At 39.8% G+C, this 25,394-nt stretch overlaps 1 protein-coding gene across 2 annotated transcripts in view; it reads right to left on the bottom strand.

Annotated features, from left to right (window-relative positions):
• Nucleotides 1-442: 442 nt before the first annotated feature.
• The window catches only part of Gspt1 (G1 to S phase transition 1), a 34,569-nt gene continuing 9,617 nt past the window's right edge, over nucleotides 443-25,394 (bottom strand). The window contains exons 2-15 of one of the 2 annotated variants that reach the window (XM_075942058.1): nucleotides 23,195-23,236; nucleotides 22,969-23,010; nucleotides 21,664-21,891; nucleotides 20,267-20,300; nucleotides 14,254-14,331; nucleotides 13,073-13,253; nucleotides 11,400-11,554; nucleotides 11,098-11,238; nucleotides 8,342-8,435; nucleotides 7,096-7,176; nucleotides 4,531-4,704; nucleotides 3,370-3,459; nucleotides 2,604-2,772; nucleotides 443-932 (exon numbers count right to left, since the gene is read on the bottom strand). In XM_075942058.1, the coding sequence (XP_075798173.1) occupies nucleotides 880-932; nucleotides 2,604-2,772; nucleotides 3,370-3,459; nucleotides 4,531-4,704; nucleotides 7,096-7,176; nucleotides 8,342-8,435; nucleotides 11,098-11,238; nucleotides 11,400-11,554; nucleotides 13,073-13,253; nucleotides 14,254-14,331; nucleotides 20,267-20,300; nucleotides 21,664-21,891; nucleotides 22,969-23,010; nucleotides 23,195-23,236 (1,562 nt within the window). In that variant the 3' untranslated portion in view covers nucleotides 443-879. The remainder of the gene's footprint in view (nucleotides 933-2,603; nucleotides 2,773-3,369; nucleotides 3,460-4,530; nucleotides 4,705-7,095; nucleotides 7,177-8,341; nucleotides 8,436-11,097; nucleotides 11,239-11,399; nucleotides 11,555-13,072; nucleotides 13,254-14,253; nucleotides 14,332-20,266; nucleotides 20,301-21,663; nucleotides 21,892-22,968; nucleotides 23,011-23,194; nucleotides 23,237-25,394) is intronic. The other variant, XM_075942059.1, reaches the window with a different exon arrangement.

A 25,394-nucleotide genomic window follows, 5' to 3' on the forward strand; every position in this document is an offset into this window, starting at 1 on the left:
TCTCAACATGCTTTCTTTACTACAAATTCCATTAATGTAACAAGCTAATGGAATTGTCTCTAGGGTGTAGGTTCATTAAGCTTGTACTCTTAAAGATGACAGTAATGCTGTTTGCTTCCAAACAACTTACTGTGTTTAAGAAATCATATTAAATATAAATTGGCAGGAAAGAATAGACCTAGTTAGTAAAGTAGTGCTGCCGCTGCATAAAGATGTTTATGTATGCATTAACCATCAAAATAAGGAATCAAACAACAAATTCTTTCCTTTAATACAAACTTGAACAGTGTTTGTAAATGCCCCATTTAAAGTGAGTGGGTAAGAAGAGTTTAGAAAAATCCAAGTAATAAAATGTATTCAATTACTTGGCAGTTAAAAAGCTAATGCAACAATGTTACATTGAGATAAAAAAACAGTATTCCAAAGCAATTCAAATACCGAAAACGGTTTCAAATTGAATATTTTATTAACATGGTAGTTGTCTTTTTAACATGTGCACACACACTCGCACACTCAGAATGATCTGCCTGGGGGGGGGAGGGGGAAGACTAACTATGCCTAAGGGGAAAATGAAAAATAAAAATTCCTGTAGGTTTTCATTATTGTAGGCAATTATGTCCACATCACTTACAAAGCTATTGCCAAATCTGTCCAAAGAAGCAAAGTTTGAAAGGGGCAAAATCTTGGGGAAAATTCAACAGTGGCATAGCAGAGCTCTCAATATGAGAAAGCTGACATAATGTGGACTTTTGCTGTGAATTTTCTTTGCAAAATATGGGGAGAGGTTTGTCAATGGGCAGAAAATAAGAGAAGGCGGTGTGAATAGGCTTTTGCAGTCAATATTCCTCACAGTATTGTGCAGGGTCATCAGGAAAATGCTTAGTCTTTCTCTGGAACCAGTTTCAGAACTTTTCCAATTGCAATGGTCTTACCTAGAAATGAAATTTTGAAAAAAACAAAACAAAAAATATACCTTTCAGTACTTTCAGTGAGTTTATGGAATGTACTAAGGTTCTCTAACCTAAAGAAAACTTTGTCATTGTGCAAATTCCTGACTTAATAGCTTTACTCACCCAAACCAGGATATCTGGTTAGGTAATTTCAAATGAGTCCGACTGGGAAGTGGCATCCATACAACAGAATACCGTTTAATGATAAAAATTAATGAAGTACAGTCATCCAACAACATGGCTAAACTTAAGATCTGCTAATGAAACAAAACATAATGCCTCACATGTATCTGTATAGCTATTAAAAAGCTAACCCTGTCTCTAAGCGTACAATTCACAGAAAAGACTCTTCCAAGAGATGAAGGGGATGTAAGTATAAGTATGAACCCACGGGTCTCGGAAACCTAAAAGCTACGTTATCTTCCTTAATTTCTTTCTTCTATCCACACTCCATCAGGCTCTAAGGCCAACTAAAATTATTTCGAGCTGGGTGCACAGCACAAATGGCTGTAGTCCTAGCACTTGGGTTCTTGAGTTCAAGGCTGGCTGGGCTTTCCATAGAAATGACGCCTCAAAAAAAAAAAAATCCTGCTAAACTATTAAGTATAACAAATGTCACTATCGGGGGCTGGAGAGATGGCTCAGTGGTTAAGAGCATTGCCTGCTCTTCCAAAGGTCCTGAGTTCAATTCCCAGCAACCACATGGTGGCTCACAACCATCTGTAATGAGGTCTGGTGCCCTCTTCTGGCCTTCAGGCATACTCGCAGAAAGAATATTTAAAAAAAAAATGTCACTATCAACAAATTTGGTGGATAAGGTGTTTAAAGTGAAACCATGACCCAGTCAAGCTTTGGGGAAAAAGGTAAAAACAAACAAACAAACAAAACAACAACAACAACAAAAAAAACGAACAGTTTTTATACTGTTTTCTCTACCATGGCGTAACAATATCGGACACTACCATGTTAAACAGTTATCTGTATTTCTGTTGAACCACAAAGTTTTATATAGTTTTCTAGTTGCCAGACATGGGAATTCACATTTGTAATCCCAGCACTCAGGAGGCCAAGGACTGCAATGAGTTGGAGGCCAACCTAGGCTCCACTATGAGACCCAGTCTCAAACAACACACAGTGCTGGGGATACAGTTCGGCCTATAGACTGCGGCCTCAAATGTCAGAAGTGTTGTCTTTGATTCCCAGTAGACTATAAGAGACATCATCTTAAAAAAAACATTACAAAACATAATTTTGTTTTTATACAAGGATTTTGAGACTGTTAGACGAGAACTACAGTTATTATGTATCAACCAAAGGGAGGGAGAAAGGGGATATGAATTACATATTAAAGTAACAAAAGATCGTCATATAACCCTTATTTATTACACAAGTCTTCATTATAAAAATGTCTTAGTAAATTCAATTTTTTCTGAGTGCACTAGTATAAGATATTAAAATTAAGTCTACATACAACATTACTGGTACTATATGGTAATTCCATTTGTTGTTTAATATATTCAACTCAGTATACTTATCACATATGACTATTATGGAACAGAAATCTGGATTTTTTTAATCTGCTATAATATGGACAGTGCTCAGACCATGCTATCTACTGAAGTCTAACATCAAGAGACACTGAAAACCTCTTACCCTCATCTCGTAAGGTAAAGCGTCCCATCTGAGGGAAGTCTTTAAAGGTCTCCAGACAGATGGTCCCTGCTGTCCTCAAACGCGCGATGCATACTTGATCTTGTTTCACAAAACGAGGTCGAGTCTTACTTTTTTCTCCTGATTTTTTATCTACCAAGCAGATTAAGGCCTAGTCAATTAAAAAAAAAAAAAGGATAAGAAAAAAATTTAAATGTTAAATATAAGTAACTCTAAGAATAAAATGTAACTTGGGCAAGGTATTAAATACCTGTAATCCTAATACTTGAGAAGCCAAGGTAGGATCATGAGTGATAAGCCAGCCTAAGCTAGTACTGAGACCCTGTCTTAAAACAACAAAAACAAGCCAAGCAGTGGTGGTGCATGTCTTTAATTGTAGCACTCGGGAGGCGGAGGCAGAGGCATCTCTGAGTTTGAGGCCAGCCTGGTCTACGAGTTTCTGGACAGCCAGAGCTGTTACTTAGCAAAACTGTCTCAAAAACCAAACAAACAAGAAAGGTAGCAAGATAGCTTTTCAGGCAGAGGTACTTGCCAGATAAGTCTCTTGACCTGAGTCTAATTCTCAAAGCAGAAGTAAATTAAATTAGAGACTAACTCCAGAAAGTTGTCCCTAACTTCTACCCATGTAGCACGACACACCCATCCTCCCCACCACAGAAAAAGTACGTATGTACCTTGATCAGAAATGATCAAGATACAATATTCTGAAAAATTAAGCAAGCCAGCTACCCTGAAAACCCAAACTCACTGTTATCTCGACCTCCTCGATACAGGTATGAATATGCAGCACCGCATTGTACCCTGGGCAGATGATGGACTTGTGCTCTATGATCACTATCTGTCAAGTCAGAAACACAAACAAAACCCCACAATTTATCATAATTGTTCTAAAGGTATGATATTCCAAGAAGCAACAGGAATCACTAACTTTTAATATGTGTTATACCTTTTTCTTTTGTTGACAGGATAGCCCAAGTTGCCCAACCAAGGCTCACCCTCAAACATTCCACTGTACAGAAATTGGGAAGTGCCTGGTTTATCAGGCGGGCTCTGAGAAGCCTTCAGTATATACTACCCATGGAACTAATGTAACAAATTACCTCCCACAAATTACCCAGATGTGAACTTCACAGTGTATCCATTTTTCTTATCCAATAACCAAGGCCAGTTAGTAAACAAGTAAATATACTTGGCATTAAAAAAACAAAAACAAAACAAAACAAAAAAAAACCTTAGTCATACTTTTCAGGAGAAGGGTTAACATTTATTTATGTGTATGAGTGTTTGCCTGGATATCTGTCTGTTTACCATGTGCACACATGCTTGCTGCTTGAAGAGGGCAGACAAGGGTTCTGGATCCCTTGGAACTGGAGTTACAGGCATTGTAACCTGCCGGTACTTGGAACTGAACCCATGTACTCTGTGACAGCAGCAAGAACTCTTAACCACTGTGCTCCAGGCCCAGTTTAATAGTACTCCAAGAGTTCTGTGATGGTAACAGTGGTTTGCTGTCACTCTCATAAGAAGGTCAGATTAAATGTCCGTTTGGCCCACGTCTGAAAACATACCGTCCCGGAGTAGCAAACAACTATGCTGCAGTCACAATCAAGGACATTCCAAACTAAACATTATTGATGATGTATCACTGTCTGCCTTTACAAAGTCAATAATACTGTAACTTTACCTATAAACCAAAGAGTAAATGGAATTCACAAAAAATACCATCTAATAAATTCTTTATAGCATCTAGAAATTTCAAGATAATATGGTTGCGATGTACAAATGAGTTTGAATGTTTCAGTTCCTCTGATACTGGTTATGTGGAATGTCACAAATAGGACAAAAGGCACTGAAATTCTAACCACTTAGGTTATATCAACCACGAAGATGATTGCAGTAACTTATTTACCTGGGCATCAAATGTACGTCCAGAATGACAGAGATTATTAAGATCACAAAGGATGAATCCTGGAAGAATCTCCTCTTCTTCAATCCCTTTCAGTCTGATTTTGAGGTTTTCACCTGGAGCTACAGAATCTGTTTCTACATCATCAGAAAGTATTCCAAGAACTTCCACATTGTGCTTAAAAAGAAACAAAGTTGGAGGCTTTCTGATACATGAACTGGATTATGGACATAAAATCACCTCAATGTTCATTTGTTAAGAAGCTACAAATTCACATGCCAAAATAAAAATTGAGAGGGAAAGAAAAGGGGCTCAATCTCAGAGATTAGTTGCAACTGTCATAACTTATTATTTTTTAATATCACATTTTAATAACTTCTAAATAGAATCCAGAGCAAACCTCATTTTCAAAACGACAACACTGTAATTGTTAGTGATCTGGAATCACTGAGAGGCTAATGCCCGGGCACACCAGGGAGGGATTATGCTTGTATAGAATCACCATAGTTAACTCATGTGGGAAGAACCATCTTTACTGTTCCTGGCTGGGACCACTCCCTGAACTGGGGGCCTACAGTATAGAATGGAGAATGGGAGCTGACACTAGTGACTTATCCCTCTTCCTGATTGTAGATCATGGGACCAGCTGCTTAAAACTTTTGTAGCCTTGACTCTCCTGCCTAAGAGCTGAAACAAAACCTTATTCCCTTGAGTTGCTTCTCTCTCGAACAAACAAACAAACAAACATTTTATGTATGTTCTGTATGTGCCCGACTGGTGCCCTCAAAGGTCAGAAGTGACAGCATCAGATCTCCTGGAACTGGAATTATGTTTGTCGGGAAGCACAGTGTGGGTGTTTAGACACTAAATACAGATCCTCTACAAAATCAACAAGTGCTCTCAACTGCTGTACCATCTCTCCCACCCCCTTGATTTGCTTTAAAAAGAAAAAAGTTACTTTTATTTATGTACAGGTGTATGCTTATCTCTGTGTGTAGAATGTTGTGCATGCAATGTCTGTGGAGGCCAGAAGAGGGCACAGGATCCCCTGGAGCTGGAATTAGAGGTCGCTTTGAGCTGCTTGACTCATCTCCCCAGCCCCTCCCTTGATTTGCTTTTCTCAGGGTATTTAATCACAGCCACAGGAGACTTAGACAAATACCAAACTTAATACTTGATTTCATTTCAGGTAAATTTTATAATTAAAAACTTTTAAAAACTTATTTACCACAGCAGGCCAATCCTGAAATAAGGATATGTTTCTCAGTTATTTTAACAAGTGAATTTTGAAAGCATATTGTTGGGACTGGAAAGACTGTTAAGGGCAGTTGTTAAGGGCACTTGCTGCTCTTACAAAGGCCCCATGAACAATTCCCAGCACCAACTGATGGCTCACAACTGTCTGTATATAACGCCAGTTATAGCAGACCCAATGCTCTCTGCTGGCTCTTGGGCACCAGGTGTACACGCTGCACAGATGCAGGCCAAACATTAATATACAAAATAAAACAAGCAAATGTCTTTTGAAAAGCACATTGTTTAATGAGTGAAAGATTTCCTCATGAGAAAGGAACCAGACAGTCATGTGCTGCAATGGTCACCATAGCAGAACTGCTAATGTCCTAAATGTCATTGACGGAGTTATCTTTTCTTTTATAATACCTCCAAGTAGAAATCATCGACTCTACTTTAAACTCACAAGCAAAGATTTTTGTTTGTTTATCATTGTGGTGTGTGCGCATGTGTGGTGAGAGCCATGGAGCACATATGGAGAAGGGCAGAGGACAACTTTGTAGTTTTTCTCCTTTCTCCTTAACAAGGGTTCTTAGGAAGCAAGGGCCGAGCCTTTTACCCACCGAGCCACCCTGCCAGACCTTAATTTTTTTTTAATTGTTTTTTTCAAGACCCTTTCTTTGTGTATCCTGGCTGTTCTAGAACTCCCTTTGTGGCTGGTCTCGAACACATCTGCCTCATGAGTATGGGGATTAAAGGCGAGTACCACCACACCCAAGTTAGTTTTTTTTTTAAGTTCTTCAAACTGTTCTCAAATCCTATTACCTAGTATGAATGACCTTGGGGAGCTGGGTATTTAGCTCAGTGATGAAGAAATGCCTGATTGGCCAAGGTCAAGATCCTTACCTTGGGGGATGAGTATGTTTAACAACAAAACAAACAAAACCCCAAAAGATCTCCCTGCAAATATAGTCTTGGACATAGTATTTTGTGGCATCAAAACAATGCAGACAGAGACACACCAGAACTGAACCTGAGTTTTCTTCCATGGCTCTCTTGATAATCGGTCCTGTCAGCAGTTACTCAGCCACTCCAAATCTCTTAGTTATTTGCCCACGTTGATAATGGGACAGATTGATAGTTTCAAACTTTCCTGTTGCTCCTTCTAGTTCTAACGTGCTTCAATTGTCACTGAATACAAAAACAAATCTGTTCTTCTATTTCACACTGAGCATTAACAAAATAATTACTATGTATAAAATATGACTGAAACGTTTCTGTTTTTGAGACATTGCTTCCAAGAGCGACTCTAGAAGACACACACTGAATTCTCACCTTGTTGGGCATCATCACAAGCTGCTGGCCTTTACAGATAGATCCAGATTCCAGCTTTCCCAGGACCACAGTCCCCATATCCTAATCAAATTTAGAATAAAATAATTAAAAAACATTCAGACTTTTATTCCTGATTATAGCAGGTGAAATCTACCAAGGAAAGTCTTTAGCTAATAACTGATCGAATGCTTATGATTATTCATTTTTGAAAGTATAACCTTTTTTCTTTTTATATAATTTATTTGTTTTTATTTAATGAGCATTGGTGTCTTGCCTGCATGTATGCCTGTGTGAGGGTGTTGGATCCTGGAGTAACAGTTGTGAGCTGCCATGTGGGTGCTGGGAAGGGAAGCCATGTCATTTGGAAGAGCAGTCAATGCTCTCACCATTGAGCCATCTCGCCAGCCCCTATGATTATTCTTAAACATAAAGGAGGTAATAAATACTCCATAATAATTTGTATCTTAGGCCTTAGTACAATTATATCAATAACAAGGAATGGCTAACGTGCAAAAGAAAGCTTCATACAGAAAACAGCATAGAATTTTATGTTGGAAGATCGAACTGTTTGTATAAATTTAGAAACTTATTTGTTTGTAAGCTTTAGAGTGGAGTTAATTGAGGGACAAAAGGCTTAAAAGTAGGTAAAACATTACATGAATTGTTACTGTCAGAGTTTAAAGATTAAGTTGAGGGCTTGGGATGTAGCTCAGTGGCAGACAGCTTGCCTGGTGTGCACAAGGCCCTAAGTTCAAGGCCCTGTATTGCAAAACAAATTACCTAAAAAACAAAGTTGGAAATTCAATTGAAATCAACGAAGTCGATTTTTTTGTGGGGTCTGAGATGTGGAGTTGTTATTTGAGACAGGGTCTCATTATGTAGCCCTGGCTAACCTGGAATTTGCCATGTAGACCAGGCTGGCCCTGAGTTAAAAAGATCCATCTGTCTCCGCCTCCCAAGTGCTGAGATTAGAGAATAAAAGCATGCACCACCACACCCAACAAAGTGCATACCGACAACATAAGCCCTCATGTACTGGTACTATTATAATTTAGTGTACTATTCTTGGAAGGCTACTTAACAATAGCTACAACTTTTAATGTAAAAAGTTTGAGTAAATCATGGCCTTCTATAAGCAAACACTTAAAAGCTAATAAACATTATTAAGATATTTTTTTTCTAACTTACAACAAAACACAATGATTTCAACTCCCCTGAAATCCAGTAACTTTAATATTTGAGGTACCTTGTACTTATCGACAATTGGCAGCCTGATTGGTCCATCAACTGATCTATTGAAGTTTGGCAAATTATCCAGATATGGAATAAATGGTAATCCACTGAGAATAGAACAATATTTATTAAAGAAAGTTAACATAATTTTTAAAAATCTAAGTTATAGTATTGTAATTTAAATAATAAATGGTTATATATAACATTTTATTTTTCTTTATATTTCATGAAACTTAACACCTCAGAAAACTAAAATAAAACAAAATACCTTACTTTTAAAAGCTTCCTAGGTCAGATATGGTGATACAACCCTGTAATCCCAGCACTTGGGAGGTTCAGACAAGAGGTTATTAAGTTCCAGACTAAATGAGTCTACATAGTGAGATTCTTGTCTCAAAACAGAACACAACAAAATGAAAAACTACAAACACGCTGGATGTTTATTAACTGACTTACTGTGTTTGTTTATGTGTGAGTATGTGCACACAGAAGTCAGAGGACAGTTTGCAGGCGTCAGTTCTCGCCTTTAGTGATCTGAGCTCTGGAGAAAGACCTCAAGTCATCAGGGTTGGTGGCCAGCACCTTAACCTGCTGAGCCATGCTGGCCTAGCTTCCCCATGAATTTATGCTAAGTCTAGCAAAAAGTGACTTGTGACAGCCTGCATTATATACTCTTACCTACACAAGGATGAGGACACAGGACTTTGCTATATCTTCCAGACTTGCCTCAAACTCAATCAATCCTCTTGCCGCGGTTCTCAAGTGCTGGCATTACAGGCATGCACCACAACGCCCAACTCTCTATTTCCTAATTTATGGACTGTGAAGTTTAATCCTTATCAGATCAGGATTCCATAAGGCAACACTGCCTAGAAAGACTGCTTGTTTTGCAGTAATTATAAACTAATTTGAACCATTTGTGTGGAAGAGATTCACAATAGCCAAAAAAAGAAAGAAAACCAAAGTTTTTCTGGACAATTTCAAAGTTCTACAAGCAAGACTGTGCAGTCTTAAGATAAACAGTTGAACACAAGAGAACTGAGGGAAAAACAAACAAGCAAACACCATTTATGGCCACCTGATTTCTAATGAAGATGATAATACAACACAGAAATTATACCAGAATAATGGAATGCCCACACCAAAGCAAATATACCTAGCTAAATACCATAAACCTTATGCAAAAAAAAAAAAAAAACTGAAAACTAAATATAAAAAGAAAAAAGTTTCTTTTAAATTTAGATTTATTTTTTCTTATGTGTATTGCTTTGTCTATGTGTGCATGCCTACTATCTATCAGGAGGTGAGAAGAGAGCGTCAGAGACCCTGGAATTGAAGTACAAGCAATCATGTAGGTGCTAGGAATCAATTTCGAGTGCTCTTACCTGATGAGCCATCTCCAGCCCTGAAAACCTAAAATCAACACTTCGTTACCTAGAAACTAAACTGGCCTCTCCCCCTTCTGTAAAGCTAAATCTCTGTAACCTGGGACCAGCTGACGTTTCAGAGGACTCGCAGACGTTTGCTCTCTCCTCCTATCACATGGGTTTCAGGGAGTGAACCACACCACCAGTCTTGGCAGCAGGCACCATAATGTGCTGCTGTGCCATTTCACTAGCTATGTTTTACAAAACAGATTTGGTGACTCACATCTGTAATTCTAGGACTGCTAGGAGAAGATGGGAAGCAGAGACAGGAGTCGCATGGAAGATCATGGAGTAGGGTGAAGAGCAGAAAAGAGGGTGAGGAGCAACCTTAACAGCTGTCTTCTGCCCTCCACCTAGCGACCGTAGCACATGTGCACCTACACTCCCACAGTAAAAACAGCAATGGAGGGCCGAGGACAGGTCAGTGATGCAGAACATGCTCAGTGGGGCAGGCCTCTGGATTCTACCCAACACAAACAACTAGGGATGAAAGAAGGGGAAGGCAAGAATGACCTTAATATGGAATGGGAAAAGTACATGTTGATTAATTACCTAGTAAGGGACTTGTACATAAGAAACCTGTTGGGGTTTTTTCTATGTTTGAGTGATGGGCACTGGGAAATTGAACTCAGGGTCCTCATGCTTATAAGGCAAGAAACCTATTGGCTTAAGTTATAGGCCGAAGACCCCATAAAGAACTCATACAAAAGCCTGGCAGTGGTGGTCCACGTCTTTAATCCCAGCACTCAGAAGGCAGAGGCAGGAAGATCTCTCTAGGAGTTAAAAGATGGGACTGGTCTAAAGTGAGTTCCAGGATAGTTAGGAGGTCTACACAGAGAAACTCTGTCTCAAAAAACAAACAAACAAATAATAATAATAATAATAATAAAGAACTCACATGACTCAAAAAATCCCAAAACAACAACAACAAAACAAAAAACCAAATAGGGCCAGGGAGACGGCTCAGTGAGTAGACTGCCTGCTATGCAAACACCAGGACCAATGGAACAGCCAGGTGGTGGCATGCGTCTGTAATCAGCACTGGGGAGGAGACAGGCTGGTCCCAGGGCCCGAACCAAATCAGGTAATTTCAGGTTCGATGAAAAACTCTTAAAACACCTGGTTTCAACCTCTGGCCTGTCCACATGTAAACATGGGCAAAGAACATCTTCATATTACACATATAGCATACAACAGACACACACATAAAAAAAACCATATAAATGTTTTAAAAGGCAAAGGTCCTGGTATTTTTTAAAACCAAGACTACAGCCAAAATATATTTCAATTTCTTTTAGATATGCCCATCTCCTTTTAGAAAAAGTAGTAAAAGGTTACTCACATGTACCAAGGACAGAAATCTGATTGCTCTTTCAGATTTGCTCCCGTCAGTCCTGAGCAGGGCATAAAATGAATGTCCTTTTTGGGATTGAAGCCAACTTTTTTCAAAAACGGTACTAGTTTTTCTTTACATTCTTCATATCTAAGAATATTTAGAAATAACACAATTATGCTGAGTAGTAGTTTCATCAGTAAACAAATTAAAGCTTAGAAAAAACCGGAAGAAACAATGCAAACAATAACAAAAACATCCATTTCTTCACCAACATGTCTGTAAAAAGTCACTAAAGCATGTAAGCTTACCTCTCGTTGCTCCAGTTTACTGTCGGATCATCCATCTTATTAATAAGCACAATTAAGTGTTTGACACCTGCTGTCTTTGCCAACATTGCATGTTCTCTTGTCTGTCCTCCTTTTTCAAATCCAGTTTCAAACTCTCCTTTCCTGGCTGAGATTACCTATTCCAAGAAATTCAGTAATTTATTCTTAAACATTCAGGTTCCTCCCACATCAAATCTAGCAGCAAAACATGTATACTTTTAGCTTCTATAAGAACGCCTTCCAGCTAGGTGGCTGGTGGATGTCTTCAATCCCAGTACTTGAGAGGGAGAGGCAGGTGGATCTCTTGTGAGTTCAAGGACAGCCTAGTCCGCATTGTGAGTTCCAGGACAACTAGAGCTGTTAAACAGAGAAACCCTGTTTCAAAAAACAAAACAAAAAACCTGAAATCATGAAAAGAAAGCTTTCCAAGGAAATGGGGCATGTGTCCAAATGGCTTCAAGACTTAAGAGTTTGGAGTTGAGCAGGTATGGCTCGTTGGAATAGCTATTTCCATGTGCTATGGCAAGTAACAAAACAAACATAGTGGTTTTTACTAACCCCTTCAACTTCCCTAAATCTAGGATATGTGCATATAACTCAAACAGTTCAAGTATGTTCTTTTTAGGTTAAAGATGTGAGAAAATATGTGTTTAGCAATTTCAGGGCTCCAAATTCAATCTCAATCTCTCTCTGTGTGTATGTGTAGGTGCCTGCTAAGGCCAGAAGCATCAGATACTCTTGGAGCTTGAGTTACAGGCAATTGTGAGCCACTCGATATGGATGCTGAAAATCACCTCAGCTTCTCTGCAACAACAGTATGTCCTCTTAGTCACTGAGCCATCTCTGTAGGCCCCATGGGGTTTAATCTCTTAATACTACAACCAAAATGAGTATATGCTGATGCATACTTGTAATCCTAGCATTTAAGAGTCTGAGATGAGAGGATAGTAAGTTTGAGGACAGTATGTACTACCTAGCAAGAAGGAAAGGAGAAACAACATTAATTTTAATCTTTGTGGGCTTAGCATAAAAAAAAAAACCCCACTAAATTTAAACACACAGATAATAGCAATGAGAAAATATTTAATCTCCCCCATTCCCTGAAACAAGGTTTCTCTGTAGCTTTGGAGCCTGTCCTGGAACTAGCTCTTGTAAACCAAGCTGTCCTCAAACTCACAGAAATTCACTTGCCTCTGCTTCCTGAGTGCTGGGACCAAAGGTGTATGCCATCACCGCCCGGCCTTTATGGAGTTTTTTTTTTTTTCAAATAAATTATTATAATGTGTTCTGGGAAAACAGGAGTGACAAAAATGACTATTATAATTATGTATAGTGTTATAATGACTACAACTTTATGAGGGTGGATCAAAACATTGAAGTCGGGTTGTGGAGCACACCATACATCAGAGGCAAGTACATCTCTGAGTTTGAGGCCCACCTGGCCTACATATTGAATTCCAGGCCAGTTAAGAGTTACATGGTAAGACCCTGTATCACAAATCAGTGGTAGAGTATTTGTACAGCAATATGCAAACACCATGGGTTCAAGCCTTATCAATGGGAAAAGAGAAGATACACGCGGGCTATTTACTAATTAATAAATATGCCCAGAGCCTACCCTCAAAAAAAGCCCAGAATGGAAATGTCTTTCTTACCAGTACAGCCAAGTCAGCTTGAGAGGCACCACCAATCATATTTGGGACAAAACTCTTATGGCCAGGAGCATCTAGAATTGTAAAATGCTTCTTTTCAGTTTCAAAATAGGCACGGCCTACTTCTACTGTTTTCCCCTTGTCTCGTTCTTCCTGGTTTGTGTCTAAGGCCCAAGACAAGTACCTGGAAGAATTAAAAAAAAAAACCATGATTATCATTATATTCTTCTACTAATAAGCATGTAATAAAATGTGACACCCAGTTTCATATCCACTACTCATCTGTGTCATAAGGAAGACTAGTAAAATAAAAACAGGAAAATTAAATATGTATTGTTATGATTCAAACAGAGCTTATACATAGTCAGAAAGTCTATAAGCAAACATTCATAACACTAAACTGACAACATAGGGAGAAAGATTACTTAAATGCTGGGTGTGATATTGCACATCTGTAATTCTAGTGTCAGGAAGAGAGAGGCAGGAGCACAGTGAATATTTGAGACTATCCTGAGCTACATATCAAAAATCCTCTAAGAAAGAAGAGGTGACAGAGAAAAGAAAAAACAAAGACGAGTCATAATATTAATGTTGTGGTTTGAATGAAATATCCCCAAAGTCTTGGGCATGGGCTATCTGGCCAGTAAGGTTTAAGGAGTTCTAGAAGGTGTGGTCTTGTCGGAAAAGGTAAGTCACTGAAGGCAGGCTTGCACTTCAGGTTTGCTCTCAGCTTGCTTGCTCCAGCCATCATGACTGCCTGCTGCCATGCCTCCCAGCCATGATGGATTCTAATTCCTCTGGAACTATAAGCCCAAATAATTCTTCCTCTACTGATATGCACCGGTTGTGGTGCACACCTCTAATTTCAGCATTTGGGAGTTTTGAGTTTGATGTTAGTCTGGTGTAGAGTGAGTTCCAGGACAGCCAGAGCTACACAGAGAAATTTTGTCTCAAAATAACAAAAAAAAAGAAATGAAGAAAAATTCTGGTATTATTTCATTATGTAAGAATTATATAATTCTACATAAATTATTTCGAAACATGCATTGTAATCTTTTTGAGTCTAATACTAATTAGGACTTTTCCCATTTGCCAGGCATGCTGGCACACCCCTTCAATCCAAGCACTTGGGAAACAGAGGCAGGTGATCCCCGAGTTTCTAGTATCATAAAAGTTTACTATACCAAGTTTCTCTATTTTTTTCTTTAGCTTCTCGTTCGTATTTCTCAAGTGTCCTTTTGTCGACCATTCCAGTCAAATACCTGTAAAGGGTTAAAGACAAAGAAGTACACACTTTAGTTACTCAGCACAATGAGGACACTACTGAAGCGCCTGGAGGGAACCTGAGCTACAGAAAAACTGCTATTTAAAAAAAGAAACTACATTCACTTATTTATGTGGAACCAGGACAGTTAACAGCAATCAGTCTTCCTCTTCCGCCATGTGGGTTCCAGGGAATGAGTCCAGATTTGGTGACCTTTGCCCACTGAGTCATCTCACTAGCAAAAAACTCCAACTCTTTTAAAGTAAATGTACCATTTGTAGAGCTAATTTAAATATAAAATGGTATCTGTATCATTTCAAATTATTAGATGAAAACAAAAGTACTTCATGGTAAAAACACTGACGGTCAACACCCTACCAAGGTACTCTCAGCTTATATCAATACTTTGTGAAATATATTGCATAAGTAAAGAGTTAACATCATGATCCCTACAGTACAAAATATAGCTAGCTGTCTTCTGTGATATTCTTAATACAAGAAAGTATCAGTCCTGACTGAACTACAGAATACTATATGAAATAACCAGTTCACATTCTTTAAATTACTAAGCCCAAGGGCCAGATGTGGCTCTTTTCTTCAGGAGGACCTGAGTTCAGTGCTCAGCATTCACACCAGTCAGCTCACAATCACCTGTATCTCCAACTCCAGCGGAGCCAACAGTCTTTTCTGGTATCCTGGGGACACACCCATACACATACATTTTTAAAAAGGGAAGAGGGCCTGGAGAGATGGTTCAGTGGTTAAGAGCAATTGCTGTTCTTGCAGAGGACCCAGGTTTAGTTCCCAGCACACACATGGTAGCCTACATCTGCCTGTAATTATAATTCCAGGAGATCTAATACCCTCTTCTAGCCTGCTCAGATACATGCATATGCACAATACATCTAGGTACACAAATATATGCACACAAATACAAATAATTTAATTGTTTTTAAAGGTTACCAAGGCCATAAAGCAAGGAAACTGGAAATGTAACTAATTAAGGGCTATGGAGATATAATAATGCCCTATCATATATAATTTAAGAACATAAAAAATAACCACGGAAAATATGGTGAAATCCTATTAAGATCTATTTAATTTTTATTTATTTTTTAAAGTTTTATTTATTATGTGTGTGTATACATACACATACATATTACTGTGTTCTGTCCACATGTGTATCTGCAGGCTAGACCAGAAGAAGGCACCATATCTCCTTTTAGATGATTGCACGCCACCACGTGGTTGCTGGGAATTGAACTCAGGACCTCTGGAAAAGCAGCCTGTGCTCTAAACCTGAGTCATCTCTCCAGACTCCATGATCTGTTGTTTAATCTTTTTTTTTTTTTTGATTTTCGAGACAGGGTTTCTCCATAGCTTTTGGTTCCTGTCCTGGAACTATCTCTTGTAGACCAGGCTGGCCTTGAACTTAGACATCTGCCCCTGCCTCTGCCTTCCGAGTGCTGGGATTAAAGGCGTGCGCCACCACCGCCGGGCCCTGTCGTCAAACGTCCTATTGATGTTAATTAAGAGTGACACTGCAAAGTTGCACCTTGCAGGCAGCCATGCAAACCAACCAAACAATAAACCACCACCAACAAAGTTGAAGTTTTTTGCCTCTGAATTGCTTTTTCCCCCCTTCCAAGATAGGGTTTCTCTGTGTGGTCCTGGCTGTCATGGAAACTCACTCAGTCTATAGACCAAGATGTTAATGAACTCAGAGACCTGCCTGCCTCCGAGTGTAGGGATTAAAGGTGCGTGCCACCATTGCATTTTTTTTTCTTTTTGTAAACCATGCTGAGGACTCAACCCAGGACTACGCATGGTTGGTGAGTCAGTGCTCGCAACACTGATTTATATCCCCAGCCCAAGTTTTCCAGTTTTGATTACTGTGCCACAGTTTAAGGATGATTTTCATTTTAGGTTAAAGTGAATAAAGGGACTATAGGAACTCTACATTGTTTCTGCTATCTTTCTGAAATACCAACACACATATACCCACATGAGTGTGAACATGTAAGACAAAAAATTTTTATGTTAAAGATTCTTTAGTAATACTAAAGATCATTATGTATACCCTTTAGTATAATATATATAAATATATATAAAATCCTAATAATGTGCAGGTGTAGGCAATGACATTCTGTCAAATGACTTTCCAAAGTGAGATCATTTTAAAATAGCTTTTGCCAATGTGAGACTGCTGTCTGAACCGTTCATTCACTAGTAATGGCAGCTAGCTTTCATTCAGGTCAAATCCAAGCCCCATCCCTCTCATCCCAAATATTACCTACATAATCCTCTACAGTATGATGTTCTTCACAATCTGGATAAAAAAAACAAAACGAAACCAGAAAACAGTGAAAAGGCTACTCTACAACCCATCAGTAAAAACATACTGTTGCTGGGCAGTGGCGCACGCCTTTAATCCCAGCACTCAGGAGGCAGAGGCAGGCGGATCTCTGTGAGTTGGAGGCCAACCTGGGCTACAGAATGAGTTCCAGAACAGGCTCCAAATACACAGAGAAACCCTGTGTCAAAAACAAAAACACAAAAACAAACAAACAAAACCCAAACAACAAGAACAACAAAAAAATCCAAACCCTGCATAAATCTTAACAACCTTAGTTCGGATCCCTAGAACCCAGACACAGCAGCACACATGTCTGTAATCCTCGTTCCTTTATACGGAGCATGAAACGAGGGGGGGGGGGGGGAGGGAGGTAGAAGGCCTCGTTCCTTTATAGGGAGCATGAAACGGGGGGGGGGGGGGGAGGTAGAAGGACAGCTAGTCTAACATAGACAACAACCAACAAACAAGAAGGGAGGTGAAGAATGAGAAATTCTTTTGTCCTACATAAACAACATGCCATGTATGTGCTTCCCCAACACACACACACACACACACACTTAAAAAGTTGTTAATAGCAGAACACATTAACAGAGGTCAGTATCTTTTCAAGTAGGTAGCTTGTATAAAAATGGTAAAAATTGGGGATGGAGTGATGGCTCACTAGTGATAGCACTGGTCACACAAAACCTGAGACTTGGAGTTCAAGTGAGGGAGGCGGGTCTGCCCTTTCTGTTAGTTCAGCTGCACAGTGACAGAATCCCAGAGATTAGCCAAATCAGAGAACCCTAAGTGTGACTGAGATACTGGCTTAATGAATAAGCTAACACCAATCTTGGATCTTTGCATGTATGCAAAGACATATGTAGACCAACACACATGCATAGGCTACAGTTAAAGTGGCCTTTTCACTTGTTTTTTACATTCAGATTGTTAAGAATATCATACTGTAGGTGATTATGTAGGTAATATTGGAATGAGAGGGATGGGGCTTTGATTCCACACACTCTCACACCACCTCCTCCCCTATTTGATTAAAAAAAAAGAAAAAGAGCCGGGCGATGGTGGCGCACGCCTTTAATCCCAGCACTCGGGAGGCAGAGGCAGGCGGATCTCTGTGAGTTCGAGACCAGCCTGGTCTACAGAGCTAGTTCCAGGACAGGCTCCAAAGCCACAGAGAAACCCTGTCTCGAAAAACCAAAAAAATAAATAAAAAATAAAAAAAAAAAGAAAAAAAAAAAAAAAGAAAAAGAAAAGTTGTGGAATGATAGCCAGACTACTTGCCTTTGATTCAATTCACATAAATTTCAGGAGCAAAAAACCAGTCCATTCGTGAGTCAAAAGCAAACTTCTGGTTTGGGAATGTAGCTCAACGGCAGAGCTCTTGTTCAGTGCTCACAGACCCTGGGTATCAACACCAACACGAGGGGCAAATGAAAACAGGAAGCCAGGGACCAGAGATGGCTGAGTGGTTAAGAATGCTTGTTGTTCTGGCAGAGGACCCAGGTTCATTTCCAGGCACCCACACAGCGGCTCACAACCATCTGTAACTAGTTCCAGGTGATGACTTCTTTTTTTTTTGTTTTTCAGGACAGGGTTTCTCTCTGTATCAAACAGCCCTGGCTGTCCTGCAACACACTCTGTAGACCAGACGTGCATCACCATCACCCAGCTGATATGACTCCCTCTTTTCTGGCCTCTGTGGACATGAGGCATGTACATGGTGCACATAAATATTACATAAACACTAACACATATAAAATAAAAAACATATATATTCAACGAAAGAGAAAGTTAGCTTTCATTAATATACTTTAATTTGCCATGGTTCTCTCTTACTCCATCACCAGTCAAAAATGCCTTATAGCCAGGCATGGTGGTGCTTAATCCCTACATTTTGAAGGCAGAGGCAGGAGGATAAGTTCAAGGCCAGCCAGGGATACACAGTGAGACCCTCCCCTCCAAAACCAAAATAATTTTATTGGGGCATTTCGGAGGTAGAGTGGAAGGATCAGGAATTCTGGGTCATTCTAGACTACATACTTGAGTTTAAGGCTACCCCGTTTCCTCAAAAATAAAAACTAAATAAAACACCTAAACTACCTAACATTATTGCGTAGTTTAACTTCCCTTAATAGACTCAGAACACTTATATTAGCTCACTGTTGGGCAAAATCAAGTGACACAAGGTCCACTTAATATTAATGTGCTGAGGGCTGGAGAGATGGCTCAGTGGTTAAGAGCACTGACTGCTCTTCCAGAGGTCCTGAGTTCAATTCCCAGCAACCATCTGTAATGAGATCTGGTACCCTCTTCTGATGTGTGGGCATACATGGAGGCAGAATGTTGTATACTTAATAAATAAATCTTTAAAAAAAAATTAATGTGCCGAATGTCTCATGTTCAGACATAAAGGACACACACTATTCAGCTGACACTGTCAGGAGTACACTGTAGAGAGCTGTTTAGCTTGGTGATCAGTGACTGGGAGCTATCACAGTCACTGTCCACAACACAGAGGAGGAGCAGACCACCCAGGAAAAGATCAAAGTTCAAAGTATGGTTTCTCGTTAATGCCAGGGACTATCTGTATATTCAAAGCCAATTAAGACTTTCTGTAATCTTGGGTACTATATTATTTTTCATAAAATTTTAATAAGGCCTGGAAAACGGCTCAGCAGTTAAGAGCAGTTGCTACTCTTGCAGAGGACGCAGTTCTACTCCCAGCATCCACATTAGACAACTCAAAACCACCTGTAATTTTATCCCAAAGGGATTCAGCAACCTCTTCTGGCCTCCCTAGCTACCTGCATGCATAGTTGCACATGCATATATGCATATACACACAAAAACAACACCTTCAAAAATTTGTTGTTGCTTTCCAGATGAGGTCTCATTATGTCACTCTGGCTAGCCAAGAATGTTATATATAGACAAGTCTGGCTTTGAACTCAGAGATCCACCTGCCCCCAAAATGCTGTAATTAAAGGTATGCAACAACATGCCTTGCAAAAAAATAGAGAAAAAAAAAGGGGGGGGGGGTCTTGTAGAATTGGAGACAAGACCTGGAGGTTAAGAGCACTAGCTGCTCTTCCAGAGGACCTGGGTTTAATTCCCAGCACCCACATGGCAGCTCACAACATCGTTGTAACTACAGTTCCAGGGAACCTAACGCCCTTACAAAGACATACACGCAGGTAAAAACACCAATGCACATAAAAATTATTTAAAAAGTCATAGCAATCAGGTAGGAGTGGTTCACACCTTAAATCCCAGCTATTCAAGTACAAAAATCACCACCACCATGCACACACAAGCACACACACATAACATGTTTTGTTTCTTAAAGATGGGTTTTAGAAACAGTGCGTCATAAGAGTTTGACAGTGATTAAAAACTGATGATCACACTAAAACAAAAATTACTTAACTGCTACCTTCTGTACAGATAATTTATTATTAAAGTTTCTAACTTGAGGTGGTGACCAGTTTTTATCTCCCTTGAATGGCAACATGAACACTTACAATGCCTGAAATTTATCCAATCAGATTAACTCTACCATTAAATAAAAGAGACTTACATTATTTGTCCTCCAATGGTTGACTTGCCTGCATCTAAAAGGAAGAACAAAAATATGGGAACATAGGTTAAAAACAACTGATATATACACAAATATAACTGGAGGGATTTTTTTGCATGTATAATCAAGTCTTGCAAAAACAACTGAACTGTAATAGGAATTTCAGGATTAAATTCTAGGGACCTTTTCCCATGTACAATGAATGAGGCTAAGATCTTCATAGGGCAATAAGGACTGAGAAATACTTCCCTGATGAAGAAATTATCTACCTACCTACCTACCTACCTACCTACCTACCTACCTACCTACCTACCTATCAATCTATCTATGACAAGGATTCTCTGTGTAGCTCTAGCTGTCCGGGAACTATCTGTAGACCAAGCTGGCCTCAAACTCAGAGATCAGCCTGCCTCTGCCTACTGAATGTTGGGATTAAAGTCATCCCTGACTTTAGGAAACAGGATAAGCAGTTCTCTACAAATTTCAAAGTTATTCTTCTCTAAAGGGAGTATAATATAGCAAAAGAGAGACAGGTCAAGCATAGTGGGATCCATCTGCAATCCTAGAAATCAGGAGGCTGAGGCAGGAAGAACAAGGGCTGGAGGTCAGTCTGGATTACTACATAGTGAGGCCCTGTCTCAAGGTGGAGGGATAACACAGAATTCACTATTTTTTCCCACAATCTGAAAAGTCAGAAATCATATAATTAAGCAAGGTCTTGTTTGGCTAACCCAGTTACTTGGCAAATACCCAGAAGTTACTCTAAATTACTAATTTTTTATTTCATACAAAATTAAGATGAGTAGTAACAATGTTAATCCCATTAAAAGGAACATTTCAACTAAAGAGAACAAAACATGCACATTTCTTGGATACTAATTAAGTATCACAGTATAGCAAACCATCACCAATGGTCTGCAGACTAATTATCCATCACACACAATGAAGCTCATTTTCCTCCAGCTTCTATGGCACTACAAAACAATTCATCTGCCCAAACTTCAAGAACAAAACACAGGCACTTTTATTTTTTTGTCAGTTGAAGCAAGTTAAAAAACAGAAAAACAGCTGGGCAGTGGTGGTACATGTCTTTAATCCCAGCACTCAGGAGGCAGAAAAAGAAGGTGGATCTCTGAGTTTGAAGCCAGCCTGGTCTAAAGAACAAGTTCCAGATCAGGGCTACACAGAGAAACCTAGCCTACAAACAAACGAAGAAAGCACTTTAATGTGACCCTGCAGTCAACTCTCAGTGTGTGCATGGATACAGAACACTTTAGGTATTCCAATATTTTGACCCAGTTTCACTCAACATCTCCAAGTAGCTAAACAAAAGATGTTCCACACGCTCTTTCCAATAACGCCTGTCAGTGTTTATGAGCTCTATGAAGGAAACTTACCAACATGCCCAATGAACACTACGTTTACATGTTCTTTCTTAGGAGCACCTGGTGGTGCCACCACCGACTTAGGTTTTGGTATTTCTTCTTCCTCCTCCATCATTTCTTGGGCATTTTCCTCTGGTGGCCTTCCATCTCCTGAGGAGCCACCCCCTGGCTCTGCTTCAATTATTTCTTCTTTGTGCTCCCATGATTCTTCTGCGGACATTTCTGTCTCTCCATTTTCTACTGAAGAAAAGTATTTTAACTCAATATCTTGAACAATACCTGCCTGCATTTTAAACAGTCTTTAAAGTGGCAAATATAAGTTGCTTAGGCCCCTCTCCTAACACCCATGACACAGACAGAGATGGGTGGATTTTCAAGATGCCCTCATTCCTGACAGCAGAGAGCTGGAGCCTATACCATAACACACAGCTATACTAGCATGGTGTCATTTCCTAAGGACAGACTACAAGTTAACAAAAAAGCCCAACCCCACTTATTCCAGTATCAAGATGCCCTGACGGGGGGAGGGGGAGGAAGGAAAGTATAGAAACCAGAATAAGGAGTGTGAAAGAATTTAGGAGGTAAATTTTCAATGTAAATAGTAACTTTCGGCATTAACTTTAATAGGAAACTTTTAAGGCTAATGGAGTTATTTTAAAAAAGGATGGGGGCTTGGAGAGATGGCTCAGAGGTTAAGAGCACTGGCTGCTCTTCCAGAGGTCCTGAGTTCAATTCCCAGCACCCACATGGTGGCTCACAACCATCTATAATGAGATCTGATGCCCTCTTTTGGCCTGCAGGAATAATACATGCAGGCAGAACTCTGTATACATAGTAAATAGATCTTTAAAAAAAAAAAAAAACAATGGGGGAAGTAGAAAAAGACAAGATCCCTGAGTAAATTGGGAGCATGGGGACCTTGGGAAAGGACTGAAGAGGAGGGGAGAGGCAGGGGGAGGGGAGCAGAGAAAAATGTAGAGCTCAATAAAAATCAATAAAAAAAAACAAGAATGGACGGGAATTTGATGAAATGTTTGACTAGTGATGGCGTATGCCTGGAATCCCAGCACTCTTACAGCAGAGGCAGCAGGATAAATAAAGAGATCAAAGCTACAAAGATTAGTCTCAAGAAACGAAAGTCAAAGGAACAGCACTCTTCTTCTCGATTCCATGTGCATTCATAATAGTCCAGGCTGTGTTAAAATTTTAATAGCAAAACATGAAGTGTGGCTGGAGCTAAGACAGTTCAGTCATCAGACCATGCACACCTTAAATCTGGAGTTCCCATACTGTCTTAATAAGGTCAGAAAGGCTTACCAACAGTTTCTGAAAGGTCCATTCTAACATCTGAACTTGAACCTAGAAAAAAAATTGAGACACAATATATATTCATAAAACAGTATCTAATTTTTTTATTTTTTTATTATTAAAAATTTCTACCTCCTCCCCACCTCCCATTTTCCTCCCCCTCCCCCCACAGTATCTAATTTTAAACATCACAGACAACTTAATGTTTTCTTGGTTAGACATTAAAAAAAATTACCTTCACACAATGATGACTGTTCTTGAGACGACTCCACAGGTGCTGGTTAAGAAAAGTAAGTTTTATTAGAAATTGAGTTCTCTTATTTACTTATCTTTTTTTTTCTTTTTTGGGGTTTTTCAAGATAGAGTTTCTCTGTAGCTTTGGAGCTTGTCTTGGCAGTAACTCTGTAGACCAGGCTGGCCTCAAACTCACAGAGATCCACCTGCCTCTGCTAAGATTAAAGGCATGTGCCACCACCCAGCTTATTTACTTATCTTTTAACACAGAATAAAAGAAGTTCAATAAGCATATCACAAACCTCAGCAAATCAGAACAATGGCAGCTAACTTGGATTTCAAATCAGAAGTCTGTTTAGCCTACTTTAAAAAAAAAACAAAAACTACCAACTGCAGGGAAATAAGAGAAATAAAGGCACCAGCAAGGTGGTTCCGCAGGTAAAGAGTTCACCACCCAAACTTGACAACTTCAATCCCTTGAGCCCACATAAAGGTAGAAGGAGTGAGACCCAACTCCACAAAGCTGTCCTCTGACCTCCACACCGGCATTTACACAAAATGGTAACTTAAAAGCTCTACAGACTTTCACTAGTGGGAATGTGTTAAAAATGTTAATCCTATTTCCCAAATCTTTCCTTCACAGATATTATAAATATAATACAAAGCCCAGAACAAATACAATTAGTTGGACTGTACTTATTCAATATGCCTCTCTCTTCTCTACTTCTGATAATCCTCCAACCCAAGAAGGCTGAGACTGCAATGTTATCAAATCCCCAAGTAATTCGACACTAAATGGCAACTGTGTGAAGCCTCTGGAATACATACAGTAATATATTCGGAAAAGGTGATTCTTGCCCAATGGAATCCCAGCACTCAGGAGGTAGAGGCATGCTGATCTCTCTGGGTTCAAGGCCACTCTGGTCTACTTAGCTAGTTAGGGGACAGCCAGAGCTACATGGAGAAACCCTGTCTCAAAATTATTATTCTGTTTGTTTCAAGACAGGGTTTCTCTGTGCAGCCTTGGCTATCTTGGACTCACTCTGTAGAGCTAGCTAGCCTCGAACATCTGTCTGCCTCTACCTCCCAAGTGCTGGGATTAAAGGTGTGTGCCAACCCCTGGGCTCATAGGAGCTCACAGACTCTGGACCAACAGTTAGGGAGCCTGCATGGGACCAGTCCAGTCCCTGGTACTTGAGCTGGCTTTTGGGACCCTATTCCCAAAATGGGTTGCCTTGCCCAGCCTTAATACAAAGGGAGGAGTTTAGTCCTACCTCAACTCGATATGCCATGCTTTGCTGACACCCATGGAAGGATTGCACCTTTCTGGGCAGAGGTGGAGGAGGAGTGGATGGGGGAAGGGGAGGGAGGAAGCACGGGAGGAGAAAGGGAAGGGGAAGCTGTGGTCCCGACATAAAATAAATGAAAACGTTTAATAATTAAAAAAAAAGGTATGTGCCACTACTGCCTGGCCAAAATTATTATTATTATTTTAAGTGATTCTGATGAAGTCAGAATTCTTAGAATTCTAAAATCAAGCAACAGTTCAGTTTGCAGTTGCTGAACAACTAATCTGCTATGGCGTCCCTATGTGAGTCTGATTTCTTTTTCCCTGAAAAGCACAAATGATACAGCTAAAGGCTTTCTAAGATGCCGAAACACACCAAAGATCCCTTTATTTCGGGCTCTTGTGGACTTACTTACCCACACTTACAGACCACCTCAAAGGAAGTGACGACATTCTTGAAAACACCACCTGAGGTTGTCCTCACACTCACTCATCCTGTGCACACCCATGTACCTGCTCCCCGCACAGCTAGAAACATACCTGCATTTATTTGAAACATGAATAATTCTAGGAGGGGGAAGTTGGAGTGTAGCAGGACGACAACTGTGTCTTAAGTTAAAATGATTCTCCTAGGGCTGGGGATGTGCCTGAGTCTGAGAAGCACTTGCTCAACCCCAAGCAGACACATCAAAAGCCCAGTGTATTGCACATGTTTGTAATCCCTACCACTGGGATGGCAGAGAATAGGCTAGCTGGATTAGCCAGTATAGTCTAATCAGTGAGCCCCTGGGTTCAGTGAGAGCCCCTGTCTCAAAAAATAAAGAAGAGGCTGGTGAGATGGTTCAGTGATTAAGAGCACTTGTTCATGTAGAGGACCCAGGTTTGATTCCCAGCGGTTGGTGATTCGCAACCA

Source organism: Microtus pennsylvanicus, chromosome 11, assembly GCF_037038515.1.
Source record: "Microtus pennsylvanicus isolate mMicPen1 chromosome 11, mMicPen1.hap1, whole genome shotgun sequence".
NCBI classification, from domain to species: Eukaryota; Metazoa; Chordata; class Mammalia; order Rodentia; family Cricetidae; genus Microtus; species Microtus pennsylvanicus.